Genomic DNA, 25,590 nt, shown 5'->3' with positions numbered 1-25,590 from the left:
ATTCACAAAGACTGCACCAGAAAGGTATGCCAGCACATTAGCAGCAATGTATGGCAGAGGGGAAAGAATACCCTTGATAAATAAACTGATTAATAAACTTCAAGACAGAATGGAGAGCAATCAAGAAGACATAATAGACAAACTGTCTACCGTGCTTTATGCTGATGGAACCGATGAATCCATGGCAGTATCAGATACACCTGATGGGGACCAGGATTCCCAAAACAGCCTACCAGTTTCCTCCCAATCTGCATCATCCAACATCTCAGCTATTAAAAGAAGACCTCCTGCTTGAGCAAGTGACAACAGTAAGACTATGACACATATTGCCTTGTGGCATTACCTACGTGACTACGGAGAAGATAGGAAGAAGTGGCATAAACAACCCACTCCTCACTTCAAGCACGGATAATAAAATTACAAGACAGATCAAGCACCATGGTGAACTTCTCCATAAAGGTGATTGCTCCAGTTGCTTCGGGACATGGCAAAAGCCTTAAGAATGACAGAGGTAACCTGTCATAGAGGGGCCTGCCCCCAGCCAGGGGGGGGGAAGAGACAATAGAGTGTATTGGGCTGTGTGGATTAGATGGCCTGGCACATCAGAACCACAGAAATATAAAGCACTGGTATTTCTGGGGTGACTGCGGGTTCCCAAGAGCTGAATATCTTGGAGGCTGAAATAAGCCTCACTAATAAAGACTGGTAAAAGCAACCAGTCAGAATCTGATTGCACTTAATCAGATCTCCTGGTAATTCAAGAGATCAGACTGTGTTTTGTTTTCACTTATTAATACTAGTGGCATGTGTGATTTCTGAGGAATACACGTTTTCTATTTATGTTCTTGCTAGTGTACCTACAACAGTGCTTATTGCTTATTGTTTTAGACTGTTGGCAATATGTAGACAAAATGAACCTAAAAATTGCCAATTTGCTACTCAAAAGTTTTTGCAGTCTTTGTGGGTTAAATAGCTGCAAAAGCTGTTCGATGTTCAGAGCGACTAAATGGCTCGTTGTGGTGCAGTGATTTCAGTTATTCCTCCTCACTTCTTGGGATGTTGACTTTTTCTAGTTTTTGTCCTTGTAAACTTTCTCTGTACACTTACAGAGGTTGCACACAAGGTTATGTGAGGATCTTTAGATTATCTACTTATGTGGACTGCATTTTGTGAATGGCAGATGTTGTCCAAATATGACTGGAACAGCAGTTCTTCAGCACTCTGATTGCCAAACCCATCAGCTGAACACAACACTACTGTTTTATTTATTTTCCTTTTAGTATTATAGGACCTAAAAGGAGGCACAGCAATGGTGCTGGAGTGTTCCATGAATTTACCTTTCTGATAAGTTTTATTCTTAAGCAGCTAGTTTTTCTCACTAGTAGAGCGTTTAGAAGTGAGAAGTTAAAGTCAGTGCATTCATCTTTGAATTACTTTGTTGATTATAGCCCTGAGTGTTGCCTGTATAAATAGACAAAGATATTTTCAGTGTTATGAGATGTAAATTAATTACTAGTGAACAGTTTGTCACATTACACTATGATATTTGAAAATCATATGTAAGATGAAGCTGTTGGAGTGCTGCATTAGATTACTCACTAAAGACTCACTTTTTTTCCCAAATCACTTTTCATTTTTAGAAGAGAGATGGGTAAATTTATAAAATAAAAACTATAACCTCTTCTATGGCTGATTTATGGCTGTCACTTTGTGAAAGCAATTATATAGACGTATCAGGAAAGTCTTTTGCTTTGCATAGTGAACTGTGTTCGCAATACAGGTATCACACTAGCTGGTTAACCACTTGCTGTATTTATCAGTGATACTTCTGTTCATAGAGGTTGAGGTCAGGCCACATCCACGCTGCTTGAAGGGGTTCCATCTTTTGTTTCAGGCACTGTGATGTGGATGCTGTATAGATAAATTCAGTGGAAGAAGGAAGGAGGAGCTTTTCATTGGTCAGACAGGTGTTTGCTTAAAAGGTTCTTTGAATTCTATTATTCTATTTAGTAATAGCATATATATATATTTTTTACTGTTTTAGTCTTTGGATTCTGTATTTATTGTTTGTGATACACTCTTATATATGTAAATAATGTATTGTGTTTTCTTTTGAGAAAAAATAGAAGCAGTATTTTTCACTTGGTTGATGATAGACTGTCCACAGGAAAATAAAACATTTTAAGAAATATATAGCTAGAAAAACATGTGGCTGAAGAACTGCTGACTGGTTCCTTCTCTAGATCACGAATTATTATCATTTCTTTCTTGTGGTGCTGTAAAGAACATCTTGGCTTTGTTTATTTCCTTTTCTAGGTAACTGATCCGTAAGTGGTCTATGAACACCACTTGCGAACTGATTGTCAGAGCAAGGTAAACAGCATTCCTGGCTAAGAAGCTATCTGAATTATGCTTGTTTATTTTCCCTGTCATTACGTAATAAGCTATCTGAAAGACAAGGTGTTTGTATTTGTGGCTGAGTAAGTAATTAAAATTGTAAGTCACAGGATATGATCACAAGTGTGGCAGAAAACCTACACAATGCTTAAATTAAATTGAATTCACAAACTTTCATTATGTTGCGTTAATATTTTCTTTCACCCATGGGCATAAGAGTAATTTTTCCGTTGATCTTAGTGATAACCTTCTTGAAAGCTGGAAAAATATGGTTATCATCTCATTATAGTCCTGGTTCAAAGAAGCTGCTTCAAATGAACAAAAATAATAATAGTCAATGTGGTTTTATCATGTCATTCTTCAGATAAACTGTTTGTTTGTTTTTTAAAACAGTCTAGAACAATGGGCTAGTCACTGTGTATGAGAAGTGAAGTCATGAAAGTCAATAGCCGTGGGTTTGTGTTCATTTGAAGATATAGTATAAAAAGGATGTAGAAAAGGTAGAGTTCACACAGTTGTCATCACAGTAGTACAATCATTTAACTTAGCTTTTCTCTTTCTTTTGACAATTTAAGACATTTAGGCTCTTGTTTCCGTGAATCTTCTCTATATTAGATGTCTAGAACAGAGGCTGTCCATGTATATTACAAAGACCATTTCTATGATGAATTTAGAGATCTCTCCACTGAATTGAAGACACTTGTATCAGACTTCTGTCATAATGCATTCTGCTTTTTATTTACAGCAAAAAAATACATATTGAGTAGAACAGACGTACCTTTTCACAAGCTGGTCAGTAGTTTAGCTTTAAAATTTCCCTAAACATGCATTCTGATTTCTGTTTAACTGAATAGCATTGGGCATTGTGCAGTTGAAATGTCCTGGAAGAGATGTAGGGCAATCCAGGGGCTTAGTCCATTGGATAGAAATAAAGGAAGAAGACAGCTGAAGAACATGCAAGTTTAAGAGTGTAGCAATTTCTACTTTAGTCATCCAAAAAGCAGATTTAAGTCCAGTATCTTATCTCTTTAACAGCACCTAGTAATGAAAGCAAAAAGGAGAGGTTAAGAAAGGACTTCTGCAGCATGGTTCTTCCACTGGTACATTTGGCTTGCTTTGGTAGCGTGCAATTCAGTCCTGTACTACTTCCAGTACTCTACTGCAGCACCATATGTAGATTCAATTTAATGTCAAACTGAGTTAAAATAACCTTCTTTATTTGGTGTAGAGCACAAGAATAGATTAATTCCAGTTAAGAATGTTGACAAGTTCTGTTTTATTGAAGAAAATGGAAATGCTGTTATTCGATAGTTGCATCTTGGGAGATTTTCATTGCCTGAAACAGTCTTGTTTGTTTTTATTACAATATAGGTTGACAATAAAAGTTAAAATACCAAAATTTCTTTTTTTGGGAAAGAAAATATCTAATTTTTTTCAACTGTATGTTTTATTAAATGTTTAATATGTAGCAGATTGTAATATGCATCAAAGTAAATTGAGAAAGCATCCTTTTTAAAGAAAGCAAGGCTGTTTTTATGGTGATTAATGATATTTTCATACCGTATTGTAGGAAAAAAATAGTTTATTTTTAAACTACTTCTGGCATTTTCTTGCAGCATATAGTACATTTGCTAAACATATGAAGAAGTTCTCATAAATAACGTGTAAAATTAGGAGTGTTTTTATTCTGGAATGTTTTGAGACTACATCTTTTAACTGATGTTTCTTCCATTGCTGTTTTTCTAATCTTTCACATGAAATTGATATCATATTCAGAACGCTGCAAATTAAAGGAATATATATGAGACATTGGATTAGCTCAGTAAGTTTTCAGTTTTGAAGAATTTTATTCGTGTTAGGACACAAGTAGAGATCTCAACCGAATAATTCATGAACAGTGACCTTAATCACTGAGTTCTCATTTATTGAATAGTAAAACAAAAAGAAGCATACATGTCCCTGAAGCATACATGTCCCTGAAACATACAAATAAAATTTGTATAGAACCAATCATGTACAAAGAGAAAAATTCCTGCAAGCTACATGCCAAAAGCTCAACAATGCAATAGTAGTGATACGTGTACTTGAGACTCATTGTGCGTGACACAATGCAAAGTATTTCCAAAAAGAAAATTCTAACCTACCCTCCTTTCTTGTATCTCAGTCAATGTCAGATCTCAGAAATGCACAAGATGAGACCAATTGGGAATGAGCTGCTGGGGTGCTGCTCTTGGTCTGTGTGAGGCAGCTGGTGAGGGATGGCAGCAGAAAAAATGAAGATGAGAAAAATTGTACTCAAACCTCAGATTTTGTAGGAAAGGAATAACATGAGGTTAGTACAGTTAAATTCAGGCAATCAGTATGTTTCTTTAATAGAGATTGTATAGTTCTCAAGCATGAAGTGTTAAGTAAGAAACCATCAGTTATTGCTGGCAGTGGAGACATGTTCTGTTCTTGCATTCTCTTCCATTTCAGCAGAACAAGCTGAACATTGCCTTTCTCAGCAGAGCTCAGATGGATGGGGTTGGCACCTCACTGCCCCTTTCCTGTGTGTGCGCTGTTTAGTTTTCAGGGAGGTGACAGTCCTGGGGCCTTGCAGTTGGTTTCTGCAGAAAAGTGAAGGCTCTCCTTTGGGTTCACAGTTAACTTAAAAGAAAAGGGTGCCAAGTCACACAAAGAACAAATAGGCTTGACAAAATGCCTTCACTGCTAGGCTGTTAAAGTGAACATAGTAAGGAATGTATGTAGTAGAAATTCTGTTTTAGAGGATTAAGATAAGCATCTGGATTGTTCTGCAGTGCTCTCAGTACAAAAACATCAAATATCTCTTATTGTGCTTATCATGCTTCAGTTAGTGCCTGTGCTGGAAATGTGTATCTTTTTGTGTGCAGTGCCTTCAAGGAAATACCACCTTTGGTAACTCTGGCTGTGAAGCTTTGTCACCAGGTTGTGTATTGAACTGGCTTTGAATCTTCAAGCTGGCAGCTGGATTGCAAAGGTCTTCCATTAAGATGTTTTTGGAAAACTTCAGTCAGCTAGGCAGCTGAAAGTGAGGTGAGATGGCAGTGCTGGAGCTGCAAGGGGTGTGGGGAAGGCTCGACAGCAGCTTATGTGGCAAGAGTCCAGCCCACTTCACTGTTAAATGCTGTTTTTAACCATTTCTTTGTTTTTAAACTCAAGCCTAGCCTTATATGTTTGCACACAAAGAGAACTGGTGTTAGGTTCTGAGTTACCATTATGTTAGATTAAGAATAACAAAATAAGGCAGTATGAAAGGAAATGTCCATGCACCAGCAAATTGGGTCTCTTCAGATGTATGGGACTTTATTGACAATTTGGATTTTGTTTATTTATTTATTTAGGTGGCAGGGAATTGCTACTTAAATGTATAATAGTGCAACATAAAGAAAGCTGTGTCAATGAAACACTTGTTTATTTCCGAGTTCAGTTTAGTTCTGATGTCCTGTGGTGATTCATAAGAGTCTTTGTTACATTCACATTTGCCTTACGGTAAGCCAAACAAACAAACCAACCAACCAACCCAGGACAGGACTGGGCTTGTTAGCAGGCTGAAGTTGTAAGATAGTAATGGATTAATGTGACAGGCAGGCAGTTCGGCATCTTCAGGTTTTTTTAATAATGTGTTGTAGAAAATGAGTTTCAAGGAGCTGTTTGATTTAACAGTTTTCTGAAGAATGTGCATTAATCACACTTGTTGGAAATCTGAGCTGTTTTTTTATGTTGAAATTTAACGTGGGGAGAAAAGGATCAAAGCATCTCTCCATCTTATTTGAAAAGCTAAGACAAACTTTTCTTGTAAAAAAAGCATAAATTGGTGGAGCCAGCACTCTAAAAAATTTGCCTTTGTTGAACTCCAAGCTTCTTGAAATCATTGGAAGTTATTTTTTTAAGTGTTGTAAATTTTGTTTGGAGTTTTTCATGGGATTGGTGAGCATTGTTTTAGGATTGACTGGGACCTGAGGACGTTTACAGAGCTACATTATAAATATCCAAGTACTAGTTCCTTATATTGTAGATAACCACTACTCACTGAAATCCCAACCACTGCTTATGTCATGAAGATTAAGCTCTTACAAGTAATTTTTATAAGCTGAAGCTGTGCACGTTATGTGGGTAGACAGTAAATAACACCATAGTTCCTCATTAATTCTTCCCTTTCCCTTAACAGTTGATAAACTAGCTCTTCAAACAGTGCAGAATTTTGCAGAATGTTGATACGGTTACCATCAAAAATTCAGCTTCATTAAAAAAAAAACAACAACAAAGCAAAACAGGTGCATCTTAAATACAGATGAATTGCTAAAATTGCAATCTGAGCGTTAACTGGAGTTGTCAGACACTCTGGTTCTCCCTGGGACAGTGCTGTTTTTAATGTGAATGCAGTTTGTCACCTGACTGTGTGTGCCCCTCCAAGGCAAATTTTCTCACATATTTCTTTGCAACACGTAAAAAAGCAAAGCTGTATGAATGCCTGCATTGAGGAGTTAGTGTGCTGGGTTGGGTCAGACATGCTCCCAATAGATCAGTGGGTCTGCACTGACCTACGTGGTGTTAAACTGCAGGTTTAGAGACCAGCTTTGGAGGTGTGAACTATGCATAGCTTTTCGCCATCTGCTTACTGTCTGAGTTGTATCAGTCCACGTCCCATCCTAGGATGTTTGCTAAAGGAATACTAACATCATCTACAATTGTTAGGGCACTGAGTTCCACAATCTCAGAAAATGTTAGTGTTTGTTGACTTTATTCCTCTTCCTGTGTGCTGAATTCACTTTTCCATCAACAGTGAGAAAAAATAGAAGCTAGTTAAATGAGTACATTTTTCTATCTGATCTAGACTTTGTTACTGAAATCAGTGTGTCCGGATTTATCCCTTTGCCTTTGCAGTGCTTAACTAGTAAAAAATGTTTCCCTACTAACGGCTGTAAACGTAGAGCAGTTTTTCTTTTGTTTACATGTTGAGAATACAGGAAGTAACAGGCATAGGGAGCGGGGCTAGTCAGGGCACCCAAAAAAAGGGTGGAGAGTCTTGGTAATTGGGGACTCCTTACTGGGAGCACTGAGGCTCCTGTTTGCCACCCAGATAATCTCTCCAGTGAGGTGTGCTGTCTTCCTGGGGCGCAAGTGAGAGGCATTAGGAAGGTTCTACCACAGCTCATTAAGCCGGAAGACTATCCTTATATTGTCATTCAGACTGGGTCCCGGGATGCTGCAGTGATGAAACTGAAGAATGTTAAAAAGGACTTTGCATCTCTTGGAATGATGTTGAAGGGATCAGGGGTGCGGGTAATGTTCTCCTCTGTTCTTCTGATGGGTAGCTGGGACCCAGGAAGATGGAGGAGAACGTATTGAGGAAATGATTGGCTGAGGCGCGGTGTCTTTGGGCATTTTGATCTTAGACAGGCCTTTGAGAAACCGGATATTTGGGCTCCTGATGGACTCTGACTGAGCAAGTGGGACACGAGTGTTCAGGGGAGCAAGGTCTCTGGATTGATTACCAAGGCTTTAAACTAGGTCCAAAGGTGGAAGGAAAGGGAGTTAGATGTGACAGTGTATGGCTGAGGGATGTTGTCACTGTTGGAGATAGCAAGGAAAAACCTTTGAGTTTTCCCATAGGATTGTGCGAGGACTCTTCAGAAAAGGTCATGTTGCCGTTACCTCATCTAAAATTTTCTTGTGTCCCTCTATGGGTAACTGCACCTGCTGCTTCCCTTAAATGTCTGTATGCCAATGCGTGTAGCTTGGGAAATAAAAAGGATAAGCTGGAGATCTGTGTACAGCTGCAGGACTGTGGTGGGACAGATTGCATGACTGGAATGCTGTCATGGAGGGCTACGTCCTTTTTCAGAAAGACAATCTGGGGAAATAAGGTGGAGGAGTTGCCTTTTATATGAGAGACCAACTAGAATGTAATGAGCTCCACCTGGGAGAGGGGGCAGAACGTGTGCAGAGCTTCTGGGTGAGAATTAAGGGGTGGGCTGGTATGGCTGACGTTGCTGTGGGAGTGTACTACAGGTCACCAGATCAGGAAGATCAAATCTATGAGGCCTTCTATAAGAAGCTGGAAGTAGCTTCACAATCCTGTGTGCTGGTTCTCATGGTGGACTTCAACCATCCAGATATCTGGAGGGCCTGTCCTCTTGGGAGGAGTATAGGAGTGTTGTCAGGGCCTGCAGAGAAGCAACAAGGAAGGCTAAAGCTCACCTGGAACTGAAGCTGGTGAAGGAGATAAAGGGTAATAAGAAGGGTTGTTTTTTTTTAACTATGTTAACAGTAAAAAGAAGACTAAGTATAAAGTGAGTCCCCTGCTGATTGAGGGAGATGGTAATGGGGGATGTGGAGAAGGTGGAGATGCTGAACATCTTTTTGCTTTGGTCTTCACTTCAGAGACTCCCCCTTGGGACTCCTGGACCCTGGGGGGAAGAGAGAGTCCAGGAAACGGTGAGCTTTCCTGTGGTTGAGGGGGAGCTGGTCTGGGGGCACCTAGGTGGGATAAATGTGCACAAATCCACAGGCCCGTATGGGAGGCATCCACACATGCTGAGGGAGCTGACAGAGGTGATGGCCAGGTCACTCTCTATCACTTTTGACAGGTCTTGGAGAACAGGAGAGGTGCCTGAAGACTGGAGGATAGCCAGTGTCACTCCAGTCTTCAAAATGGGCAAGAAGGAGGATCCTGGAAACTACAGGCCAGTCAGTCTCACCTCTGTCCCTGGAAAGGTAATGGAACAGCTTGTCTTAGATGCCATCTCCAAGCAATTGAAAGAGAAGAAGGTCATCAGGAATAGTCAGCATAGATTCACCAAGGGATAATTGTGCTCGACCAACCTCATAGCCTTCTATGATGGCATCACCAGCTGGGTAGTTGGAAGGAGAGCAGTAGATATCAACTACCTTGACTTGAGCAAGGCTTTTTATACTGTCTCCCCAACATCCTTATATTGAAGCTAAGAAAGTGTGGGATAGATGAGTGGACAGGGAGGTGGGTTGAGAACTGGCTGACTGGCCAAGCTCAGAGGGTGGTGATCGGTGGTGCAGAGTCTGGTTGGAGACCTGTAACCTGCAGTGTTCCCCAGGGGTTGGTGCTGGGTCTTGTCTTGTACAATATCTTTATCAACGGTCTTGATGAGGGTATAGTGCCCACCATCAGTAGTAAGCTGATGATACAAAGCTGGAAGGAGTGACTGACACACCTTAAGGCTGTGCTGCCATTCAGCAAGGCCCGGACAGACGAGAGCTGGCAGCAATAAACCAGATGAGATTTAACAGAAGCAAGTGTAGAATCTTGCACCTTGGAAGGAATAACTGTGAGTATCAGTTCAGGTTGGGGGATCACCTGCTGAAGAGGAGCTCTGCAGAGAAGGATCTGGGGGTCCTGGTGGATGACAGGTTGGCCGTGAGCCCGCAGTACGCCCTGATGGCCAAGAAGGCCAATGGGATCCTGGGTTCATTAAAAGTAGCATGGCCAGCAGGGCAAAAGAAGTGATCCTCTCCCTCTACTTTGCCCTGGTCAGGCCTCACCTGGAGTACTGCATCCAGTTCTGGGCTCCCTAGTACAAAAACTAGGGAGAGTCCAGTGGAGGGCCACAAAGGTGATAAAAAGCCTGGAACATCTCCCTTGTGTGGAAAGGCTGAGTGAACTAGGTCTGTTCAGCCTTGAGAAAGGAAGACTCTGAGGTAATCTGATTAATGTTTGTAAGAATCTTAAGTGTGGGAGTCAAAGAGACGTGGCCAATCTCTTTTCAGCAGTCTGTGGGGACAGAACAAGAGGAAAGTGGAGCATAGGAAGTTCTGCACCAATATGTGAAGGAACAAGGGTGACGGGGCACTGCAACAGGCTGCCCAGGGAGGTTGTGGATTCTCCTCTGGAGATATTCAAGACCAGCCTGGATGCCTACCTGTGCAGCCTGCTGTAGGGGGGCTGCTTTGCAGGGGGGTTGAACTCAATGATCTCTGGAGGTGCCTTCCAGCCCCTACAGTTCTGTGATTCTGTGATCTTGAAGTATCCAAAATGAAAATGAGATTGTACGGCTTTTCAATAGAAAACTACCCATTAGTTAATAGGTAAAGTTAGTAATATACAGTCCATCTCATGTTTTCACTTAATTTGGCAGCAGCAATGTTGAAAATCCATACTTATAAGTTTAACCTCTGGGGGGAAAAAAAAAAGTTTAAAAACCTTTTTCTTTCGAGCTACAGTTGCTCAGATTACCTCAGGAAATGACAGAAGTTTATGTCTCTGGAATACTATCAGGTTAAGCTAACTAATCATAAAACCCAATTATAAGAAGACCAGGAAAAAAAAAAAAACAAACCTAAAAAAAGGTTGATTCTTGGAATTGCATCAGTTATTGACATAGGAAATGGATTGATAATGAATTCTGAATCCACCTATATCTTCGAGGTTTTAGTGTGGTTTGTCACACTGGAATAGCTGTCTTTTGTTGTTGATAGAAAGCGTTCTTCCTTGATCATGAAGGCGCTTGGAAGGCATTTTAAGCACGTCAAGGCACAGTTTATTGCTATAATATCCTGACAGTACTTGGAAAATATAAAGCATGCACATTTCAATATTTATAAGGATTTTTATATATTTTCTGTTACTCTGCTTAAAAGTGCATTGCAGCCATGTTATGGCTTCATGCTGAATTTTCAGAAGATATGCTGTAGTGGAATCATGCACTGATTCTCCTAATTTTTACCCTGTATGACAAATGGGACCATTCAGTGACTGACTTAAGTGCCCAACATCATCCTTACTAAACCTATCTTGAGAACTTACAAGAGCCTACATCTTTGAGGAAGCTACAAACATAGCTCAGAGCTTAAAAGTAGAGAGCTACATTTTGGATGCAATTCTCACTCCTGAGATGTCTTTGCTCAAGTAAAGCTTTCTTTGAAGGTTAGACAACCTTTCATTGCAGAAGATGGGACAAGATTCCTGTCATGTGCATTCTTTCTATCTAATAATATTTAGGTGCTGACGTAGATGTGGATTTCTGTAGCAATATACAGAGTAACTGAAAATCAGGCAGAATTATCTGATGTTCATAAAGACTTATTTTAGTAGCGTGAAGAAAATGCATTTGGAGACAGCTAGTCTCTCATTCACCAGAGTTAGTGGATGAAAATGTGTTTATCTTAAGTAAAGTACATCCAAAGTGCTGTATTTCTGGACAGAGAATTGCATTTTCTTTTCACAGAATTACTTATTTCACATAGTTTAGATGAAATATAATTGATGGCAGTAGATGGTATTTTAATAGAAACTTGTAATCAGACAGCGGGTGATTGCTTTCCAGATAACTTCCACAGAGCCCAATGCTCCTGAGGCTTCAACTCCCCTCTGGGTGGATGTTTTCAGTGGGGAATTGAATTAACTGTCTGCAAATTTTGTTGGAAATAAAGTTAATTTTTACTGTTTGCAAAGATAAATTCCTTCTCCTAGCATGTTTTTTTCCTCTAACTCACTTCAAGATTCTTAAATGTTAGTACTGGTGAAAGTGTCTTTTTACCGACATTGCTGAAAGCTCAGAACAACCCCACTAGCTCAGTGAGGTTCTGAGATCTAGCCAAATTTGTTTCTAGAACAGGAATGCTGTGCTGTGACACAGAGCTTACTGTGACTGGCTTTGTGCATGGTAGAAGACTGTATAATTTGAGAAAATTTGGCCCTTAAAAAGGGAACACTGCATGCCTAGTGATTGGAAAGTGGCAGAGCATGTACACAGTCACCACCTTCGGACATTTCTTCTTCGTTGTGTCTCACAGTCCTGGAAAGCTTTTTTCAACATTGCCTGGCCCTCTCTCTTAGAGCCAGAGGAATGCTGAAGCCATTTTGACAGCCTGCTAGTTTGGGAGAAGAGAATCCTGAACCTTTTTCATTATTCCTTTACTTTTGTACACTTTCAGGAATTATTTACCTGATCTCAGCTTTCAGTCACCTGGCACATTCTATGGTGCTTCTGGTAGTTTCTGCACAGGATGGGGGTGGTCTTTCCTCAGCCACCAATGCAGCTGTCACGGTGCACATCCTTGAGACCACTTCGGCCCCTGCCATATTTGAGAGATCCCGGTATGCTTTTTCTATACCCGAAGATGCACCTGAGGACAGCCTGGTGGGAGCTGTAAAGGCCAGAGAGCCTCCAGGTGAGTTGTGTGTTCAGAGATGATTCTCTCTTACAGTTGTGGCCATCAATGGGAAATGTCTACAGATAATATTTATTTAAACTTTCAGATGACTTACTAGTTCTGTTGAGCATCAAATAGTATTTACAGCTGGTATTTAAAACAAATGGTGTAATCGCTGCTATTTTGGGATGCCCTCTAGATCAGATGGAGATTGATGGTCATTTCTTTGGTAGCCCACTGGGAATGGCCCCGTTTTTAAACTTTAATTTACTTACTTGCTTTGCAATATGGTTTAAAGAAACCTTAGTTTTCTAATACGAATTTAGCATGCAAGAAGATGCTGTATTTTCCAGAGGGATTTGTGTAATTGTAAATGTGGAGATGAGGAGTACACTGTGAAAGTATAAGGAAGGGTCTGGTTGGTTGTGGCTTGTGTTAAAACATTTGCCTTGAAAGAATATCTGAGGGCAACACTCATGAGCGGAGAGTATTCTGAGTTATCAGAGAATCTGTAAGATGTGCTGCCACAAAAAAGAAATTTTTTTCCAAATCAAACAGTGAAGTTTAGATGGGTGTTTATTGGGCCTTAAAAATACATATGGGTAAGCTATTTGTTTTGTTTTGTTAGTCACTTTTAGAGGGAAATGGGTTAACTTTTGCCAAACTGTTGTCATAAAATACCCTGTCCTGAGAACCATGTATGTTTGGTTCTTATGCAGAGCACTGGGAGCCACGTGTCCATATAGTGGCTTAGTGATGAATCTGCAAGTGAAGTGCAGCAGAGAGAGAAGTTTTAGGAATTTGTGATTAGTCGTGTCCCTCCATTTTCTTGTCCTTGGGAGGGACAGTGTATTGACCACTGTCCCCAAAGACGTAGCATCTGCAGAGCAGCCTCGGCAGTAAGCCTTTACGTAGCTCTTGCTTTAGACAGCATCTGGCTTCCTCAGGTTGAAGCAGTGGTCATCCATGATCAATAATTTCAGTATAATGCCTTTCTTGGAGGGGTCTGCTACCTGTCTCATTTCTTGCTGCAGTGAATGTCTGTGTATAGTGAAGTGATTCCCTTAAGAACAATTTATAGGAGCATTTTTCTGCAGTTCAGAGTAGGGAAAAACAAGAGGCTATTATACAATTTTTCACTCTATAGTTTTATCATACCGTAGATGAAAAGCGAACAGTGCACAAGTAGATAGAATAAATAAACTCAGATGAAGCTTATGCAGTATTTATGTTATTGAAGGGCTCTGGGGACAGGAACTAAGAATCATAGAAAACCCAAGTCAAATTCTGTGTAGCTTACACCTATCCCACTGAATTGAACAGCATGCATTCTTCGCAGTTCTCGCCAGCCTTCATGCTATCACTCTACTAGTATTATTCTTTTTAACTTTTATTATTTTTGTTTATAGATTCTTTAGAAGTGGTTTCATACAGAATTTCCTCTGGTGATCCACAAGGAAGATTCTATATTCACTCCCAGTTTGGTATCATTCGCATCAAGAAAGAGCTTGACCATGAGACCCAGTCTGTTTTCACGCTCACCATTCAGTCACAGTTGGGAAAGTCTCCTGTTTACAGCAGCACCCACGTCAATATATCTGTGATAGATGTTAATGACAACCCTCCAGTATTTCTTACCAGATCTGATAAGGTAATTATTTCACGCACACAGCCTCCTGGCACTGCTGTGTACATTGCTCATGCAGAAGATAAAGACAGCAGCCTCAACGGGGCAATCAGATACAGTCTTATCAGCAATCAGACAAATGCATTTAGTATCGATTCAGGTCTTGGAGTGGTAAGCCTCATCAAAATGGTGTTTGAGGATAAACAGCAAGAATATACTCTGTACATAGCAGCTGAAGACCATGGAAGTCCTCCTCTGAGTTCTTTGCTGTTGTTGACAGTGACTGTTGAAGAGCAGAGGATGGGCCCCACTTTGGTTTTCCAGAAGTTGGTGTACCAAGTAGAAATCAGTGAAGCTGCATCTCCAGGTTCTCATATCCTTCAGGTTCAAGCCTCCTTATTTGATCCACACCGTGTTAGCTCCAGGCTGACATATTCCATAGAGTCCAGCACAGATTCTGCTGCATTTGGAATCAGATCTGATACTGGCTGTATTTATCTTCGGAAACGTTTGAACTATGAATGTGCACAGATTCTTAGTTTTAGAGCCCTGGTCAGCACCTCAAAAGAGGAAAACTCCATGCAGAATGCAAGTGCATCAGTAATAGTAAATGTCCTGGATGAAAATGATAATTCCCCTTTGTTTATGCATGAGAGCTACTTCTTCAAAATGGAGGAAAATCCAATTCCCAGGGGTGTGATTGGCACTGTCACAGCTGTTGACAAAGACTCGGGAAGAAATGGACAACTTTCATATTTCCTCCTGTCTGATGGAAAGTATTTCAAGATGAATTCCAACACAGGTAGCATTTTTATGATTTATAATCTGCCTAATATTGCTTTTGGAAAGCAACCCACCCTAAAGGAATGGAAATAAAGTGTAAAGCTTTCAGGAAATGCTGTGAGTCTCTTGGGTTGGTTGGTACGTGAAAATTCTAACTGAAAGCTTCACAGTTGAGAGAACGAAATAAATCACGTTTATGAAGGATAAACTAACCCTTAGGATTTGATTGTTTTCGTAGCTTCATTCTAATCACTTCAGTACAAGTTTTGACTGTTCCAAATTAAAAGGGAATATTAAATTATAGCTCCAGTAGATATGAGACTCTTGACAGGCAATTGCCTGTGATCAAGTACAGTTGAAAAGTATGAATCAGTTGTAAAAAATTATAAAAGTAACTGTGATGTTTGACAGTGTTTTGAAGCATTTCTGGAAGCTTCAGCAAGCTACATCAATCAATATGGAGTTCATATTGTGCATAGTACTGAAAAAAGCAAATTGGCTGAAATAATTTCTTCACAAAGTGTGTACTCTGCAGGGAACCTCAAATGCATTTAGATAATATATCCATGCAGTGTAGCAGTACAGAATACAGCATGGAGATCCCAGAGGAAGGGGATCCTGTAAGGAACGTAGGCATTCTAAGTAACCCAGTTTAGCAAAATAATACCTAATGCTTAAAGATCTGCTATTTAAAATTTATTTTCTTGGAGATTCTGTCTTCATAGGCAGAATTTCTCTATGAATTTTGTAACTGTTATTTAAAAGCAAAGGTTTATTGGGAATTCCTAAAGAAATCTAAAGGTGAACAGAATCCCAGGAATTAACCACGTGTTATTTTAAGAGTACCTCTGTTATCTGTGTGAAGGGCTTTGGTCAACCACAAATCTTCAGCTATATTGAGTATGGGTGAGCAGACGGAGAGGAGATTGCGTTAGATTTATTTACTGGGTTTACCAGAATGTATAGGAGACATAAGTCTTCCTGATTAATGTACAGATGTTGTGTTCAGAGTGGCCTAACCCATGGGCATAATAAAGGCCATTTATCAGCAGTTAAAACCCTGTGCTCATAGATTACCTGTCCTGAAATTTGATGAAAATCCCGGTTGGATTTGTTTAGAAGGCCAGTGTGTTGCTTTGTGCTGCTTTATGCCCTTTCTCAGGGGAATCCAAAGTACAGTGGAGAATGTAATGTATCACTGAAGTACAAGTGCACACTTTGATGTAACATTTGTATGGAGTTGAATTCACAAACCTGGGATTTCAGTGTCAGCAACAAGCTATATCAAAGACGTATGATTACTACCTGTCATAGGATTAGTGCTAGTGTACAATAATATCTAATTCCCTCTCTCCCTCGTTTTCCATGTCCGTCAGGTGAAGTTATAAACTGGGTTGCCTTAGACCGTGAAAAACAAGCACACCACCAGCTGACTGTACTAGTGACGGATCATGGGTCACCACCACTTAATGTCACAGCAACTGTGTACATCTCAGTGATGGACGTCAACGATAATAAACCTATCTTCCCTCAGATTGCGCCTGGAAAAGAGCTAAGCGTCAAGGTCTGTAGCAGGCTGTGCTGCAGTTCAGGGTTTGTTCTGAGCACCACCCTGTGGTAAGAGCTCAAACTGTGCATCAGGTTTTGGTCAGCGTAGCAGAGAGCGGGGCTGGTACCTGCTGAGTGAAACAGCTACCGCAGCACACATCTTTCAGTCCAGTGCATTGCCTGCAATGCCTGACCTAACAGATTCAGTTAAGGTTAATCAATTGTCGAGGGAGCAGCAACTGGTCTGATTTTATTTATTTATTTATTTATTTTTGCACATTTTTTTTACCCAGGTATATTCAGGACCTTCGAAATTTGTAAACAATTAAAATTTTAAAGATGGAAAAAAAAAAAAAGCAAAATATGTAGACTGTTATGCACAAAGGATATATGTATAATTTTGTTTGTGTGTAGTAGTCTTTTCCAGCTTCTGACCTCTGAGTCTGCTATATTAATTCAAATATATTTTTGGATTAGTAATATATGCGGACGATAATAGGAGATTTTTCAAGACTACGTTGGATGATGCCCTGGGCAGCCTGATTTAGTGGTTGGCAACCCTGCCCATGGCTGAGGGGACCGAGCTTGATGGTCCCTTCCAATCCAAACCATTCTGTGGTTCCATGATTGTTAGAACTGTATTACTTAACCATTTTCTGAAATGCTATTTGTGCTGATTGTACACATTACTAAGATGGAAAATACAGCAGCCGTAAGCTCTTGTGCTAAGGGAAGGAATTTCTTTTGAGGCTCACAGTTATCCATTTATGCTTGCAAATTAATTTATCAACTGCTCGATGACAGGTTTTGGAAGGGCAGCCATCGGGAATGCTCATCACCTCTGTCTTTGCAAAGGACTTTGATTCTGGGAACAATGGTACCGTACTATATTCAACAGAACCAGGTAAGAATGTAAAGTGGAATTCATAAGCAAAGATACATTGAAATAATCAGTGTGTTAGAGATGTATGCATACATATAGAATTTCAAGTCTGTTTTGTCTTTTAGAAAAGTGCTGCCCATAGAAATATGAAAGAGGAACATTCTGTGTCTTAATTAAGTATATCTGAAGGTACAGACAGCTTTCTTCCCTCCCCTCTACCCCATGTTCCCAGGGATTTGGGTGTTTGTGTGGCCAGACAGAGGGCATCTGAACAGCACTCACAAGGGATTAGGACCATGATGTTGTGCTGAACAATTCAGTGATTCGGTCAGTTGTCTAACATGGCAAAGGAAAGATGATCTCCCTTTCCCAAGACCAACAGAAGATTCTCCTGCTAGAAGAATGGTTTATGATAGACCGAAGGATCAGCAGATAATCTGAGCAAACAGTTAAGCTTGTGGGTTTTAGTTTATGCTGTACCCTTTTGTTAGCCTTGTATCAGCGTTCTTCAGGGGTCACTGCCTCTCTGTGCATCTGGCTGTATTCCTTCCTTTAAGCAGCACATTGGATTTTCTTATCCCCTTCTGTAGAGCTGCAGAGGGGAGCGAGAAGGAATTCCAATTGTAAAAAAGAGTAGCAACACAAAATAGGTCTGGTCTTGAAAATGACGTCTCTAGAAAGGACAAAAGGGTAAAAACAGAAGCAACAAACCAACAAAAAAACAAACCCACCACCAAAAAAAAAAAAAACACAAAACAAACAAACAAACAACACACACACAAAAAAACCCCAACACACAAAAAAACCAACCCACTAAAGGACCCCTCCTGGCCTTACAAGTGGATATGTTCCTGGTAAACAAATACAGAAACAGCTGAACTTCTCTGGTGCTAATTTTTGTTGTTGGTTTTGGTTGGCTTACAGCCTTTAGCATCTGCTCTTCTGTGACATGGTGAAGTTCTTACCTACTTTATATTTAAAATAGTATTTTCTAGTTCGGGGGCGTTGTTCAGTACTAAAAGTTGAAGAAATGTGATGTAGTTTAAGACCATGTTTGCTAAACGTAGACATCCTGTTAATTGGAGAACTGGAGACTAGAGAAATACAACTGTAGATAAAGATAAAAACGAGATTAAGACATGCAAGAGGGCTAATAACAGATGCTGGAAAATTATATGAGGAAAAAGTCTGTAAAGAGAAAAATGAAAATATGGCTGGGGGATGAGTTTCAGCCTTCAGCCTAACACTCATTCACACCTGCCCTCTATTAGCTTGGGCAAAATATTTATAATTGATTTGTCTTTTTTCTTAGTGTGTGCCATATGTTTCTGATTTGGGATCAATTGTCTCTCCTTTGAAATTATTCATGAATATATTAAAATTATCAGACTTCCTTGTTACTTCTGTCTCCAGCAAAATGTACAAAACTGATGATTTCCTGCGATACTTGAATTTTAGTGGAGTGATAGTGTCTAAAGGATGTTCCTTTTCTGGTCGTCTAAATGGTCCTGATGATCCGTATCAATCCCTTCCAGCTTGAGATATTCTGAAGAATGTTGAGGATTCGGGATCATCACTCTTATTTTACTAAAAAAAATATAAATCCTGAACCTTACCTTTAAGTTTCTAATGAGCTTGAACCTCCAGAAACTGTGTTGACTGTTGCCTATTTCAGTTGACCTTAACTATACACTCTGTTACTTCAAATGAAAAAGAGCAATTATTGGTCCTTAGCCACTTAAGCAGTGTTTAGAGTCACAAGATGTCGTCAGTAGCTGTTAGCTTTCTCTATCAATTATGTCAGTTTTAGCAATATGTTAAAAATATTTGAATGGCATTCATGTTGTATTTTTTTTTCCTATCTTTTCTGTTTTGCTTAACTGGGATTTTGTTTCCTGAAACATTACATGGAACAAAATAGCCTATCTGTGCATGGAGACACACTCTTGGGACCTGAACCAGATTGTACGAGAATACTAATATAACAGCACTAGTATTTTGAAGCTGTCACTTCAAGTACATGTGGACCTGTCTCATTCAGTATCATTGTCTCTACATATTGTGTCCCTTTGGCAATCTGTTTGTTATGTTTCTGACTGTGAGAGAAACCCAGAAGGGACTCGTGGAGCATTAAAAACATAGAGTTGCTCAAAAATAACAGAACAGTGTTGGGAAAAGTGATGTGTTGGTTGTCAGAACTCTGTTTTCTAACCTGCCTGCTCAACATCTGATCGTATTCTACAGGTGCAACTACTTCGTCGTTACAGACAAATAAAAATGTATATACAAATGAGTACTTCTATGCACAGCTAACTAATTTGCATGTGCAGATTTGGAGAACATAAACAGCTTCATGCTCTCTTAGGTGCCTATGGAAGTATGGTTCCTTATGAGTGTTTTCTTTAGTCCATATGCATTGAGCTTATTTCTACCACAGTTGCTTATTAGAGTAGCAGCTGTTCTACATTACTTTGTTTAACCTGCCAGCACACCTTATTAAAAATTAATGTACCAAAACTGTTTGCATAGTATTTTAAGGGAGAGGGAGTTATGACAACTTTGATTTCCTCAGTTTCTGGTAATGTACACCAAGTAATAGATATTTTCCAATTTCCAACTAAAAAAACTGGAAATTGATTTCAGTTGTGTTCCTTGAAAATGGAGAATTCACAAAGAGCTACTTACTCTTCCATCACAGATTTTTTTCCTTGCAACTGGAATAAATGCAATAGGATGTTCAACTAGAACTTGCCAGTTATTAGCACGCAGCCAGTCCTTGGTGGCAGATTAAAGCCTAATTCCCACTATTTATGCGTTGCTCTGGAACCAGTGAGTGTAAGACACTGGTCATCCCCAGTTGTGTCTGTGCTGGGAGCAGAGGCAGGGAAGGTTGCATTGCTGTGGTTGCATTGTCTTAGGGACAGGGAAGTCTTTTTTTTTGGCTTCTGGTAATGTATTCAGCATCACCTGTTTGACCTTCATTGCCTCTTCAGAGGCCAAGTCTTAATTCTCTCTTTGTCCCTGCTTCCCAACTGGTGTTGGAGATAGAAGTAGCAGTCCTGGGGTGTCTGCTGTTCTCCTGATGCTCATCGCTAATATGAGCAGCATCAATACAAAAACAAGCAGTTGCTTTGGTATAGGTTAAGCTGGCTATAGTAATTACTTACTCAAAGAGGTGTGCCAGATGAGTCTGAGAAATCCAAGTGATTGTAGTGAGTTCCCTTTCCTTTGTGTTCTGCTCCTTCTTACTCATTAGTTATGATGGAGGCATATGGCGAGTTGATGAGGTCTGCAGTAACTGATACCCATTTTTCCCCAATAGAAGAGAATATAGGATACTTCCAGATCGATGCAGTCAGCGGGGAGTTGAGAGCAACCCGGCCTCTTTCATATGCTGAGAGATCAAGCTACAGAATGATGGTCACAGCCAGGGACCAGGGGATGCCTCCTCTTCAAGGACAGGCTGTTGTTGACATCCAGGTATTTCTTGGTATTGTACAGATAGGAAAAATTATGCTACGTACTTATTTTCTTTATAAAAATAAAAATTAAAAAGCAATTAAACTGTTTTGGGAGAATCCAGGGAAATAATCTGAAGATAGGAAAAATTTGGAACTAAATATGTTGTTTTATAGTTTTCTTTAGTTTGTTTTTCTCTTGAGTAAGGAAATGAGAGAGCAAACTCATTTTTGTCTTGAATACAGAGCAGCATTATGAGTTGCCTTATGAATGGAAGGTGTTTATGCATTAGTAGGAATCCATTACAAACACTGGAAAAGAGAAGAAAAATATCTACTAGTGGTGTTCAAAGTTCCTGTATTTGGATGCCTATGATTCAGTGGGTAACAGATAGTCTTGTCCCTCTCTTTTTTCCTTTTCCTTTTTTTCTGGTGTGGGAATGAAGAAGAGAATTATGGAGCGTCTGGTTAAGTACTGTTTGAACTCTGTTGTAGCATGTCAAGTTTGTTTTCTATCTTCGAGGCATACCTAGTACATATAATAACATCTATATAATAATAACATACATATAATAACATATTCACAAGTGATGAATGATTAAACTGTCAAGGAAAATAATTATCATTACGCTGCCTCTAATAGCATTGGGAAAATTTGTCAGTCTTCGTGTTTTTGTTGCAGGTAATCCCACTTCCCACAGGGAGATCTGTCTTCTCTCAAGATTTCAAGCACTTTGTCATACCTGAAAATTTTAAACCTGCACAAGTATTCACTTCTGTAAAGTTGCCTGGTAATCATCTGACGACTAACAGGAAACTGTGTTTTAGTGTCACTGAAGATGATGGTGATGTTTATTTTGAAGTAGATAGGTGGACAGGAGACCTTTTTCTCTCCAAGGAACTCGACTATGAAACATCTTCACACTTCTTTTTGCAAGTTATTATAAAGGATTACAGTAATAATCCCCCACAGAATAATACTGTCTTCCTCAGTATTGATGTAGAAGATCTGAATGATCATTCTCCACATTTTCAAGATGACTTCATAGTGATTGGCATAGAGGAAAATGTACCTATTGGCACTCTGGTTTACACATTCAATGCAAAAGATGGAGATGGCAGTTCTCCAAACAGCAAAATACAATATTCCCTGGAAATGAGTAGCATGGCTGAAAATCCATTTGTTGTTCACCCTTTGTATGGTGCCTTGGTCACAGCATCCCCACTGGACAGGGAGATTATTCGCTCTGTGATCCTCACAGTATCTGCAACAGACCAGGCAATAAATGTGGCTGATCGCAGACGTGATTCTCTGACTGCAAAAATTGTTATTCTGGATGTCAATGACAACAGTCCCAGCTTTATATCTTCACCTCTTTGCTATGTCATGGAGGATGCAGACGTGGGCCTCCTTGTGCACCATGTAACTGCAAAGGATCCTGATGAGGGAAGAAATGGACATGTTATGTATCAATTAATTTCAGGCAATGAAAATGGATCATTTATTTTGGATAAAATCACAGGTACTGTAACTCTCTTGTTCTAATACTGTTCTTATCATGGTAATATATGGGAATGCATACAGTGCAATAACAAAATAATGAATGACAATGACACTTTAACCAGAGTATCAAGCACCATACAAGTGTGGTAGTGCTGAAAGCTTAGTGAGACTTAGCTCAGAAATTTCTGCATGACACTCTGACTGTGTGTGGTGCAGATGTGCTGCAATGCCCTTCCAGTGCATTATTGGGGAAAGTGTGTGCAGTGGAATGCTTCACACTGATTTTTTACACAGTGCATACTTAAGGCTTGTATACATGTTTACAGTGCTACCTGTAGATGTGAGGAAAGGCAAAATCAAGATCAAAGGAATGAGGGAGTGCACACTGCAGATAGAATGCATTCTGTAGGTGCTCAAAGTGCTGCCAAATTTTATTCTACAGCCTTCTGAAGTTCCCTGGGTCCTGAATGAGTTCTGTGGCTGTTATTCCACAGAAATAAGAATTTCACTGTAATAGTTACAGTATTTTCAGATTCTTATTCTGATTTTAAATCCATAATGTGATACAGCTGACATTGATTTGTGGAGTTGCTAATCGGAGAACTGATGTGCAAAAAGACAACAACTATGAAGATATATGAAGTTAAGTATAACGCAAACCCCAGAGTTAAAATATTTCTCTCTTTGAACCTCATTTGAACGTTTCATGAATCCCAATTACCCCTCTGGTCAAAATGAGAATTTCTGGGCTGCTCTCACGGGAATTACTCCAAAATCTGGAAGCCTTGCAGCAGTGGCAAGAATGTACTTTAGTGTGAGTGCAGGAGCAGTCAAGATCCTAATCTGGAGCTGAGGCTTCCTTACTGTTTCCATTCTTTATAACAGGACTCCTAAGTACAGCCCAGCTCCTGGACCGCGAGGTTCAGGAGCACTACAGTCTGACAGTCATGGCTCTTGATGGCGGCACTCCAGCTCTCTCTGCAATGCAGGTTCTAACCATCCTTGTTCTTGATGTGAATGATGAGAGCCCAATATTTCTGCAGCAGCTTTATGAGACTGCAGTTTATGAAAACCAGGATCCAGGGGAGCTGGTCATAAGAGTGGAAGCTGTGGATAGAGATGCAGGTAATTTCAACCTTTTTGCTGTTGTGGACATTGTAGACTGATCAAATCTTACTTTGCTCTGTGCTTGCATGTACAAACGTCATGCTTTTCCCAGAGTAATGTCTGCATTTCAGTTCCAAAACATGGCTGTTAGTTCATTTTCTCAACATTCATTCGGGGCTTGGAGATAATATTCTGACTTACACACTCGGCTAGCCTCAGCCCTAATTAACATATTTAACATAAATAGAGTGCATGGGCGAAGTGGGGTAGCTCAACACACTCCAAGTGAAAACAGCTAGGGGATTCTGCTTCTAATTCAGAAAGGAATAGTAATCTCCATTAGACTCAATATTTAGACACTTCTGTTTCTCTCAGTGAGTTTTTACTAGTTTTAAATTATCTCAGAAGTTCAAATCCCAGTTTTCTAACAGCAACCATGCACTAATGTCGTCTGACCAGAGAGGGGCACTGTCATCCAAGAATTTCCAGGCACTTGAGCTGTGAAGGAATTTTGAGAACTGTCCTGGATTTCTAATATGGTTTCACATACGTGCTTTTTCAAACATACAGAAAGTAGATGAATAAAAAGAATGGTTAATATGCTCACAGATAATGATGAAACGTGAGAATCTTCGCTAACCAACAAAAAACTCCCTCCAGTTCTTGAACTTTTCTAATATCTGAAATGCACAGGATGTCATAGATAGTCTGGGTCTAGAGAAAATTTTGCCTTCAGTAATGCAAAGCATGGTATATGCAGTTGATGTAACCTGAAGCAGTTACACTGAACCTGTGATCTGCATTAAAATAAAAAATGAGGAGAGATTTTAAACTCTGGGATATTGCCGCATTTGACCCAGAAGTTGTCTCTGCTCTGTAAATGACTTTTTCTTGACCATGGATTCACTTTCTGCACGTCTTTACAATTGGTTAAGATTGTGCTATCAAAAAAAAAAAAAATTCTGTTAGCAAAATGGTCTTCTGCCTCTAGTAAGATGTCACATTTTAAAGCAGAGCACATACTGATTACAAAAGGCTGATGTGAGATATACAGAAATGGAAGAGCCATTTCCCCACAAGTATGTGAAGTATCTGAAAATTAGGAAGGAGTCAGTATTCATATATATGATAATCTTCATGATAGCTGAGCAGCATTACTGTCTACCTCTGTCTCCCTCATCCTTCCATGTATTTTCTTTTTGGCTCATCCTATAAAAACAAAGTTAGTATTTGATGTAAAAAATTGGTACATAACATAGAAAAGAAATAGCTATCTTGAATTCTTGAATTCCTTTTTCTTATTATGGCATGCCTCTTCCTATTAAGTTTATTATTACTGTTATTTTGCATTGTGCATTTTATGGGAGATACAGCAGGAGATGCATTTTGTAAGCCTTTAGTAGGAGGGAGCACTACTGGCTTGGCTGAGTGCAGAGGAAAGGCACTTCAGGTCTGCTGGGTGGCACGTGGCTGGCCAGTGTGCGTCTGCTGGTGTAGACAGGTTGGGCTGGAACAGCATTGTTGCTCATGGTTCCTTCCTGGTTAATTTTGTCTCTTTGTTTAATTGTTATTATTTTAATCTATATGTTTTTCAGAGCCCTTCTGCTGGGGCTTTTTCTCACATTTTCAATTTTTGGCCCAGTGTCATATGTATGTTACAGGACGGTTCCAAATACTGAAAGTGATGCTCATAATGTAAGAAAATGAGATCTATATGGGAGTCATACAAACACAGCTCATTTTTATTACTTTTTGTGTAGAAGACTCCTCGTTGTGGCCTTGATTTTTTACTTCCTATTTTTTATATAATTTTTATTTGCTTTTAAGTTGCAGTTCAAATCCCAGGAATATTTGTGTAATCTCAGTAGAGAACTTTCTTCCCCTTGTTGTTTTTTTCACCTTAAATGTTCCCTAACTGACCACAGGGAGGAATCATTCTTACTGACAATCACAGTTATCAGCCTTAAGTTTTATTTGTTTTCCTACTTCATGGATTATCTGTGAAGGGAAGAGCAAGCAGCTGTCATCTGCTCCGTACCTGCTCCAGGCTTTAAGATTGATTTCACTTCAAAAGGTCTTTCTTGGAAATCACTGCTAAAATTTTTGCCTGTACTGATTTTTTTCGCATAAATCA

At 39.7% G+C, this 25,590-nt stretch overlaps 1 protein-coding gene across 1 annotated transcript in view; it reads left to right on the top strand.

Moving 5' to 3' along the window:
• The first annotated feature begins 438 nt into the window (after positions 1 to 438).
• The window catches only part of DCHS2 (dachsous cadherin-related 2), a 53,645-nt gene continuing 28,493 nt past the window's right edge, over positions 439 to 25,590 (top strand). Inside the window, 8 exon segments of the mRNA XM_085221924.1 lie at positions 439 to 511; positions 12,328 to 12,564; positions 13,956 to 15,021; positions 16,277 to 16,520; positions 17,309 to 17,408; positions 20,710 to 20,867; positions 21,528 to 22,368; positions 23,235 to 23,474. Of these exon segments, the coding sequence (XP_085078050.1) occupies positions 439 to 511; positions 12,328 to 12,564; positions 13,956 to 15,021; positions 16,277 to 16,520; positions 17,309 to 17,408; positions 20,710 to 20,867; positions 21,528 to 22,368; positions 23,235 to 23,474 (2,959 nt within the window).

This window comes from Meleagris gallopavo, chromosome 4, assembly GCF_905368555.1.
Source record: "Meleagris gallopavo chromosome 4, MGAL_WU_HG_1.1, whole genome shotgun sequence".
Lineage (NCBI taxonomy): Eukaryota > Metazoa > Chordata > Aves > Galliformes > Phasianidae > Meleagris > Meleagris gallopavo.
This window is presented reverse-complemented; position numbering and strand designations above follow the sequence as displayed.